Source organism: Argentina anserina, chromosome 2 (genome assembly GCF_933775445.1).
Source record: "Argentina anserina chromosome 2, drPotAnse1.1, whole genome shotgun sequence".
NCBI classification, from domain to species: Eukaryota; Viridiplantae; Streptophyta; class Magnoliopsida; order Rosales; family Rosaceae; genus Argentina; species Argentina anserina.
In genome coordinates, this window is record NC_065873.1 from 8,044,962 (window position 1) to 8,055,259 (window position 10,298).

Consider the following 10,298-nt stretch of genomic DNA (forward strand, 5'->3'; position numbering starts at 1 on the left):
TGGTATAATCAAATTCAACCAATTGTTTTGATAATAACCTATAACCTATGAACTTTATACATTAGATGTTTTGACCTTTTAGATATTAATTGTTTCAGGATTCAATTTCCACCAAAATTGAGGGTGACTTATAAACTTCTTGATGACCTTTGCTTGCCACTTCTTGCAGAATTTCATCAATTCGTCTTTCTTATTCATTGTCTCTTGGACTGGTCGCTCCTTCGCAATGCAATGCATGTAATACATCACCAAAGCTCCACACTCTAGCCTGGTTGTCAAAAATTAGACTATCAAAAATGTGTGGTCATAATACCAACTACAGTATAAGTCACACGTGCAGTCACAACAATTAAGTATGTGGGATGAAAATAGTTTGCACTTACGAATTATCTGGTTGTTGGATTGGTACAGAGTTTTTCCCCGGTTACTTGTAATGGCTGATGTTGAACTTTCTCGACTTTCTGTACTGCTTCACCCGATTGATTGTCTTTATTTTCTTTTCAGTGAGGGCTTGTTTGTTGAAAATAAGATTATCATATGTGCTCTTGTTGCTGAACTTCATCTTACACCCTTGGCTGATCATTTCATCAAATTGCTCTGCAACTGCTTTGATCCAGAGTCCCACCATTTCGGCCTGTGCAATCATTTAAAAAACATAAAGAACCAAATACAGTCAAATTACCAGTGTAAACTTTATGTGACAGCAGGTGTGACAGAAGCTGTGATAGCATGTGACACCAGGTGTAAGAAATACATAGAAACACTAAATCAGAGAAGAATGAGTTGCAAAGGTACCAATTTGTTGGCATCCTCCCACGGTAGCCCCCGTTCTTTGTGCTTTGGCTCCATAGAATCGAGATGATAAAACATTGGTGGGTGTGTCTGAAATACCAGTAGCGTGTAGTGGTATGAGATTTTATGGATCATCGAGAATAAGAAAATAGATGCTTGTCCCAAGTACTCATATAGTTTCTCCCCCATATGCTCATGGATGCTCTTGACATGTAGATTTTCGACAACATACTGTTTGAATAAATAAAGTAGGCAATCAGAATTCCAGTAACAACATCAGTTAATAGAAAAATAGTTCATCGAATTATATTAATGTCTCACCCATGTCAAAATTGGCATTGCCTTTGCTACTGAGTCACTCATTGATGGAGACACACGAATTTTGGAGTTCAGAATACAACCAAATGCATCTATCACATTGCATGCAATTGCTTTACTCTCTATGAACAACTTAAGGTCAGTTTTGGTGAATTTCTGTTCCAATCGGACCATCAAACAATAGTGTCTTGCAATGTACATATTACACACGATGAGTCATCATCACAAGTGAGTTATCATCACATGTTACAACTACATTAATAGATCAAATAATAAAGAAATGGAAACTAATTTACAAAACCAGCCACACCTCCTGAAAACTATCTGTCATAGTAACATTTTTTGTCCTGTGATATGTATTGTGATAGAATTTTGACAGGAAATGTGACATACATAATTCATAAAAACTCACTAACGAGACCAAACACACCACCTATCATGTATCCTGTCACACCACCTGTCACAACTCTTATCATAGTAAGATTTCAATTGAGACAGGAATTGTGACAGGGTTTGTGACAGGCAATGTGAACAAGTCATACAACAATTTTTTATAGAAACCTGTAAAAGAAGCAAATCACATTTTTTTTAAAAACCACAATGGTGTAGAAAACATAATTCATACCCGCTGCTTGTATTGTTCCAACACTGTGTCCATTCTCTCCTTGTCTTCTCATCCATACATTTGACAACGTCAAATTCATCCCAATCAATAACCTCAACTTGGCTAATTGCTGATGGCATGCCATCATCTGGTATATCATATACCAAATCCCCGTCATCTTTGATGATATATGATTCCCATACCTCCTCCTCTTCTTCTGCTGTATCATTCTTTGACTTCTCCCCTTTTTGCTTTTCATTCCACTCCAAATTCTTCTTTCGGTTTTCCTCTTGCTCCTTCTTTTTTTCCATTCTTTTCCTCTTCACGTCCCCCCACCAAAAGATGTCGTCCCTCTTCTTTTCCATTCTTTTTCTTGTTTTGATGCGTGAAATGTATGAATACATTCCCATTGTCGAAGTAGTATCTCCAGATTTTTCATCATCAATCTTCATGGTGAAGCTATTTTCAGAATCATATGTGTTATCATCAGGATGCAGGCAGCTCAATGGATATGCATCCGGAGAAAATGGAACCAGGTTCTTCTCGGCTTTAGCCTCCATGCCAATTTTGGCCTCTGGTGTCTTGAAGTTTTTGAGCGGAATGTCTATTACCGGTGCGGTTGGAGATGAAAAATACACTAGAGGCGAGAGGCCAGACATGAGTTTGAAGGACGACATGTCAAACTCCGGTGTGGATGGAGTCTTTTTGGCTCGTTTAGGATTTGCTCCAGTTTTCACTATCACAAAGGTAGCTATAAGTCAGTCACAGTATCAGCCACATAATAAGTCCCATCAAAAGTATTCAACTACAAGAGCTGTCACATATTCTGTCACACTATCGGTCACACTAATATTTGTCTTGTGACAGGCCATGTGACAGGTGGTGTGTTTGGTCTACATATGGGTAGAAAAAAACACAAGGGTATACAAAACATAATTCATGATTCATGATTCATAGAAACTCACATATAAGATCAGTCACATCACCTGTCACATGTCCTGTCACACCACCTGTCACACTAATAATTTGATTGTGACAGGTCATATGACAGGCAATGTGATACAAGTCATACAACAATTGTCTACAGAAACATGTAAAAGCAACAAAGTACATATGGGAAAGAGAAAACACAAGTGTATAAAACATAATTCATCATTCATGATTAATAGAAACTCACATATAAGACCAGTCACATCAGCTGTCACATATTCTGTCACACCGCCTTTCACACTAATATTTTTCATGTGACAGGCCATGTGAGTGGCAATGTGACAAAAGTCATACAACAATTTTCTACAGAAACATGTAAAAGCAACGAAGTACATATGAGAAAGAAAAACACAAGTGTGTATAAAACATAATTCATGATTCATAGAAACTTAGAAATATTTTTTGTTCGATGTTAAATATAAACAGATTATCTTTCATATCAAGTAAAAAAATTTCTCCCCCTCTCTTTCATTTTGCATGAGTTTTCGAGATTTAGTTACCATGATCATTTTGTTTCTGCTGCAGCTCCTTGCATTTTCCCACTTTCTCATTCTCTTTCTCCACAGCCAGCTCAGTATCTTTGTGGTGCATCTCTTTCTCCTTCTCCAAAACTAGCTTAGTATCTTTGTGCTCCACAATCAGCTTAGTATCTTTGTGCTGCATCTCTTTCTCATTCTCCTTCTCCACAGCCAGCTCAGTATCTTCGTGCTGCATCTCTTTCTTTTTTTCGCTATGTTCATGTGGCTCTTGTTCCATTGGAGCAGTCTTGTATTCTTGCTCTTCAGATCTTGCTGACAGCGCATTTATCATATGACTGTATTCTTGTATTTTTTCATCATCTTCTTTGCTCTTCGCTCTTAATTTCTCCAAGTTGTGTCTCAACCTTTCGTTATGCTCCTCATGCTTTACTACTTTCTCCTCTAGACTCGTCTTGATTTGCTGCAATGCAATATTTTTCTCTTGGAGGTCTGCTATTTTGTGCCTCCAGTGCCTCAACATCAAAGTTTGGTATTGGGCCTTCATCTTTCTCAGCGTTTTCATCTTCGTCAGAGCTGCTAAACTCAGGTTTTTGTTTCACCTTGCGAAACAATTTCTGAAACACATAGATATATCACAGTTACACATGCTGTCACACAACCAGTCACAACAAACATAAAATAAATGACCATCATATTGATACATACCGCAAGGTGATTATTATCATACTTCTCAAGAATTGGCACCAGTTTTGACAGGTCCCACTTCAGTGCCAGAGGATATTTTTTTCTCTACCTTCAATTGGTCGTATGACAACGGTCTTCTCACATAGCCAGTACTGTTCAAAAATAATATGTTAATATGGCTTACCATGCCATATATGAGAAAATAAAGAAAGAAAGAAAGAATTAAGTCATGCTTACCAAGAGTATGTGGCTTGAGCTTGTAATTTTTGCGTTGAGAGAAGACTGAAAGATGTGTCCAATTTCCCTTGTCCATGCATAGTCTGCCAGTGATGTTTTTCCCCACAACGCCCTGACATACTCCCATGCGATGAACGATCCTGAGTTGGGGACAAAGAATCGGGCTAACATGTCCAGCAATACAAGTCTTGTGACATTGATGTCCCTCTTTTCATCTTCCCCAACCACATGATATTCATTTAACGTCTTTTGCAATGCGTCTGTGATTTTCTTATGCGTTAGCCTATTGTTGGTCGAAAGTTTTGCAAATATGAGTTCTGCCTTCGGAACTTCCTCCTTTGACTTGGAATCCACAAACTGCCCCATGAGCGACACACCAAACAATTGCGATATGAAGCTATCAGTAATCCTAAAAGTCTTGCCAGCAAAGATGAAGGACTTCTTGGCCTTATCATAGTTCTCACTTCTCAAGGATTTTCACTAATCCATTGATCGACTTCATCATCATTTTCCTTGTGACCACTCTATCATATACTGTAGAGAAGAACTGCCCAAACGACCCTTTCCTCAATATTTGCAAGGAGCGTGCCTTGATCTTCTTCTTATAAGGAGTAGAATCCGGATATGCTGATCTATACTTTGCGCTTTGGTCTGCATAGAAACAATTGAAATATTAGGCAAAATTACTTCATAGTACAATTACTGTAAATAACACACATCCCCTCACACCTACTGTCACACTCCATGTCACACCACTTGTCACACTGCATGTCACACTACATATCACACCACCTGTCACAACTACACCTACTGTCACACCTTCTGTCAAAATAATACATACTCTCACACATTTTGAAATGCATTATAGCATTAAAATTCATGGTTTAGCCAAGGCTTAGCTCAAGCTGTGACACATGCTATCACACATACTACTGCTCCTCTACATAGCACAGTTATGTTCACAAGCAATTATAGTTTAGCTTAATCAACAATATTTTACCTTTTTTGCTCTTCTTTTTCGCTTTCGGTGCCGTTTTACTAGTTTTCTCTTTTGGCTTGTTAGTTTTGGATTTCTTTTGTGCTGAAATCTTCTCTTTCACCCTTCCCTTCACCTTAATCTTCCTCTCCTTCATTTTGCACTTTTTTCTTCCGAGGAATCTCCTCCTCCTCACTACTGCTGCTGCTGCTCTCATCATCATCTTCACCGTCATTGTCATCATCAACATCGTCATCATTGTCATTGTCATCATCACTCCAACCACTGTTGTCTTCGTTTTCCTCTTCACTGTTGGAATTGTCATTATGACTATCCGCACTTTCATTCTCAGTGTCATCTACACTTGTTTCATTGTCTGTTTGTGTTTCATCGTCACTCTCTTCGGACTCTTCCCTCCTTCTCTTCGTTTTTACTTCCTCCTCTTCCTCCTTTTGCCATTTTTGTCCTGAAGAACAAATAAATCAAGAAATTCAAATCGAGATCAACAACAACCAAATCAAACCCATCGAACGATAGAGAAAGACAAACATAGAGAGAGAGAGAGAGAGAGAGAGAGAGAGAAATCCTGAGACTCACAATTAGCCGTTGAGAACGATTGCGTTGGCGCGTCGAATTCGGATTCCTAGTAACTTCGTCGTCGTCGCCGTTGTAGTCGTCTTCAGGAGGAGAAAATTGTTGAAGAAATGCAATGAGTTTTGAAGAGAGGTCTGAGTTTGAGTTTTTGAGAGAGAATAGAATAGAGCGTTTCACAGTTATAAGTGCGGTTTATTTAAGTGGCATTGTCCGTAATTTTTCTGAACATTTGGGGCTGCGTTTTAAGCAGTTTTAAAAATGACTTTTTTTTTCTAATTTTCAAAACTTATTTAATTTTTTTATAATTTCATGTATGAAAAATGACTTTTTTATAAGAACCCCTGTATACGGCACCTTTGACCTTGCAACCCTAAAATCTTGTGCAAGTCCAAACGAATGATCTGAAGACATACAAGACTATAGTGATCATGATAAATTGATAATCGTGAAATTAAAACACCCATCATACTTATATATGTACGTATCATTTATATCAATGCTTGTGTTTACACTGAGAATGCAACCATCTCCATCTAAACACTATCTGTTATTACAGAATCAGTTAAAAGATCATAGAAGCTGTTACGCTAGAACTGAAAAAGTTAAAAGTAAATTTTGAGAAGTTACTACTTTTGTTTCATTGGAGCGAGCTTTGAGAAAAACACAAATAACACCAGTAAATGTTTAGAGTTAAGTACCATTCGGTCCTCCATCTTTTCTATAAATTACATTGAAACAGGTAAAAGTAAAACCCCCATCTGGCGAATCCGTTCTTCTATTTTCGTGGGTTTAAGGGCGAAGAAGACTTCTGATTCTGATTTCTGTTGAGAAACACATCAATCACCCGCATCGAGTTAACACTCCGCATCTTCTCCTGATTTGTAAGACCCCCTTGTAAAAGGTGAAACCTCATTTTGTCTGCTAGATTTTGGGCTAGCACCATACTCTTCCAAATTCGATTCTGTATTTGTCCTCAATGTATTTGGTATTGTTATGTGAGTTGGGTTTGTGCTTTTAAACATCATTCAAGTTTCTGCTTACTTTGGATATGAATGCCGACTTGTGATTTTTGGATTTCTACTCATGTTTTCACATGATTCTGTTTTGTTATCTTTTTCATTGTTTTCTGAAATTTTATTGAAGTCTAGGTGCAATTTTGAGTCCTATTGCTGTATTTGAAAAGTAGGATTAAGTGCAGAATGGTTGCTATCCTCAACATTGGTAGAAATGGACGAATCCAAAACTTAAGTACAGTTTCTTTGTCTCTTTTATGTCAAAGAGCTAATGCCAGGATCAGTAAGTTGTGAAAGTTTCCATGTGGAATCATTCTCTCTTTATTTTTTTTCCTATTCATTCGAAACATTAAAGTGATAGAATATCTGTGTGAGAACTGCATAGAAAGAACAAATTAGTGAAAAAGCACAAGAGAAAAGAAAGCCAATGCCTATGTATTTGGATATGCTGTGTTCAAGATGAACGATTATTGTGATGACTATTGGCTGCTTAAGACTCTTGACTTGTGAGTTGTGACTTATCAAACACTCAGAATGACATTAAGTTCTCAGAGCACTTTTAAAAACAGTTTACAAAACACTCAATTTTCTCATGGCAATATCGGAAGTGCATCACATTTCAAGATTTAATCTTTTTGATAATTTTCTCAGTTTTAGTTGGTTGACTTGGTACATTTATTTCAAACTAGATGATGATGGCGTCCTTGCTCAACGCCCCAGCCAACTGTTACTTATTTCAGCCACAAAAGGCGTCACTGTTAGCTGCAACTGGAACCAGTAGAGGATTTTCTGGTATCCATCTGAAGCAGAGACTTCCATCACCAGCTGTGAAGAAGATGATAATGACCCCGAAGATGTCAATTTCAGCTGTCCCGGTTGAGAACCCTGCTACCTCTAATACCAACAAGTTTGACATTCATATCATGGTAGTGCTCATTTTATTTTCTGTAATTTAGCTAACTATGCAATTACTAATGTGATAAATCTGCTATGGTATTATCAGGTAAATGGTTGTAGTGGTAAAATGGGGAAGGCCATTATCAGTGCAGCAGAGTCTGCTGGACTCAATGTGGTTCCTGTTTCATTTGGATCTGCTGAAGAGTCTGGGCAAACCATTCAAGTTGGCACAAAAGAGATTCTAGTGCATGGTCCTTCTGAAAGAGAAATTACACTTAAATCTCTTCTCATCAAATATCCCGGTTTGATCGTGATTGACTTTACTGTCCCTTCTGCAGTAAATGGTAATCATCATAGACCTTATTATATCAAATTTTGAACTCCAATTCCAGACTGTGTTTATTTTTTATTTTGCTTGTGACTGATGTTGCTGTGAAAAATGGTAATGTTTTATGTCTTCTGAATCTTTCTTTGTCATATACAGAGAACGCAGAGCTATATTGCAGAGTCGGAGTGCCCTTTGTTATGGGAACAACTGGTGGTAATAGGGATCTGTTGTACAAGACTGTACAAGACTCAAAAGTCTACGCAGTAATTTCCCCTCAAATGGGAAAACAGGTGATCCTAAATACCTTCATAGGCTACAATATTGTTTACAACTCTGAGTCCTTCCCTTCTAATTGTGTTTTCGTATAAATAGGTTGTTGCGTTTCTTGCAACCATGGAAATAATGGCTGAGCAATTTCCTGGAGCTTTCTCTGGGTATTCCCTGCAGGTATCTTGATGTTTCTTGTGATATACAAAGTATAGTGTAAGATATTCCGATCACTCTGGCAAAGTTCCATGTCCGTCTGATTTTATTTTATTTTTTTTTGGGGGGGGGGGGGGGGGGGGGGGGCTATTTCTTTTTCTGTTGTATAATTGTCACATACCAATATTGGTCCCATGTCTTTCACTAAAAAAAATAAAAGTTTTTTTTGTTTTTTTTTGTTTATGGGACATGACTCTTTACTATTTGTTCATTGTTTATGTATCTTTCTCCTTTCAATAATCGTGGAAAGTTATAAACTTCAAGCTTCTTGTTTTTTTTCTTGATCTATTTATTGTCCTGACCTATGTAACTGTATCATCTTCCTCAAATTTTAGGTGATGGAATCCCATCAAGCGAGTAAACTTGACACATCAGGAACTGCTAAGGCTGTTATATCCTGCTTCCAGAAGCTGGGAGTGTCTTTTGATATGGATCAGGCATGCTAAAGAATACCTTGTTTATTTTAGCTCAATTTAATTGCAAGTTGGTTAATTGTAACATATCTTTCCCTCATGCTTCGCTCTATTATCAGTTAGGGTGTTTTATAACTTATAAAGTATTCATGCATTTCAAAAGTTGAGAGCATATCAGAAAGAAGAAACAATAACTTTGTTTTAATTTTATATAAAACTGTTAAGGTAGTCTTATATCTTCTTGCGTAATAAGAAAATTTTATAATTATTATCTGATAGGACCTGGCCACTATTAGGGTCTGCCGGTCTGGTATGCACCTTTTTATCTTAAAGTCATCTTTTGATTAGATATTGGATAGTAAGAGGCCTTATATATTGGAGCTTAAATATTTCTGACTGGAAAAAGAATGTGCGTCCATTCCCCTCTTGTTCTACATCAACTTGTTTTGTGGTTAATTATTAATCAAGCTAAGAATTTTATATAATTCTTAATCATTTTGTTTATCTTTTGACAATATTTATCAGGTCCAATTGGTAAGGGATCCCCAGCAACAGCTGGAGATGGTGGGAGTTCCAGAGGAGCATTTGTCTGGTCATGCATTTCACATGTATCATCTGACTTCACAGGATCAAACGTAAGAAGAAAGATCCTTTTTTTTCTCTCTCTCCCTAGACCTTTTTGTGTGATGTTTTAATCTTGTTCATTTGAATTACTTTCTCCTTTGCAGAGTTTCTTTTGAGTTTCAGCATAATGTCTGTGGTAGATCAATATATGCAGAGGGGACCGTTGATGCTGTAATTTTCCTTGCTAAACAGGTAACATTTTTCATCATTTTTCTTCTGTACTTATCACAGGGTCTGGTACAATAGTGTATCATTCAATCTATAGCCTTCAACTGTAATCTCTATATGTTTGTCAGTGTGCTCAACAATGTCTAAGTCGATGAATATCTAATGTTACATATGAGCTAATATGTATAAGAATTGCTTTAATTACTACCAATTTTAAATCTGTACTGGCTAAGTTTGGTCCCGAGTTACTTGGGCAGAATATTGTCCACTCCTACACTTTGTGACGGAAATGTTGCATCAATGCAGGTTCATTTGAAGGCAGACAAACGGATATATGATATGAGGGATGTCCTGCGAGAGGGTAACATGAGATGATGTTGTCTTTTCTCAAAGAGTTGCATGTTGATTAGTAATTTGTCCTTCTGGAAGAGGAAGATGGGGGAATGAAGTTGGGATGAGCAGTTTTGAGTCTTTTTTATGTTATTATTTCCTTACCTGCTTATCTTTTGGAAAACTGTCAGTACGCTTTGTATACTATGTATTTCAAGCTTCGAACAATATTGCAGACGCAGAATATGATGCTCTGTTCGCTATCGCCTGGCTCTAATCGTATGTAATACACAATTTTACAAGCCAGACTCAGACATCCCAACCATTGCAGTTGCGCTAATTGGTTGAATGTACATATCTTATAAATA

The 10,298-nt window shown here is 37.3% G+C and overlaps 1 protein-coding gene across 2 annotated transcripts; it reads left to right on the forward strand.

The window, feature by feature from the left end:
* The first annotated feature begins 6,433 nt into the window (after positions 1 to 6,433).
* Positions 6,434 to 10,279, forward strand: LOC126784589 (4-hydroxy-tetrahydrodipicolinate reductase 1, chloroplastic-like). Of its 2 annotated transcripts, none has more exons than XM_050510058.1 (9): positions 6,434 to 6,575; positions 7,377 to 7,613; positions 7,691 to 7,928; positions 8,069 to 8,202; positions 8,285 to 8,359; positions 8,731 to 8,832; positions 9,334 to 9,443; positions 9,537 to 9,624; positions 9,907 to 10,278. In XM_050510058.1, the coding sequence occupies exons 2-9, from the start codon at positions 7,377 to 7,379 to the stop codon at positions 9,973 to 9,975; spliced, it is 1,053 nt and encodes a 350-aa protein (XP_050366015.1). In that variant the 5' UTR covers positions 6,434 to 6,575; the 3' UTR covers positions 9,976 to 10,278. The 2 variants fall into 2 exon arrangements, with proteins under 2 accessions (XP_050366015.1, XP_050366016.1); XM_050510059.1 differs by having other exon boundaries at positions 6,453 to 6,555; positions 9,907 to 10,279.
* The last annotated feature ends 19 nt before the right edge of the window (positions 10,280 to 10,298 follow it).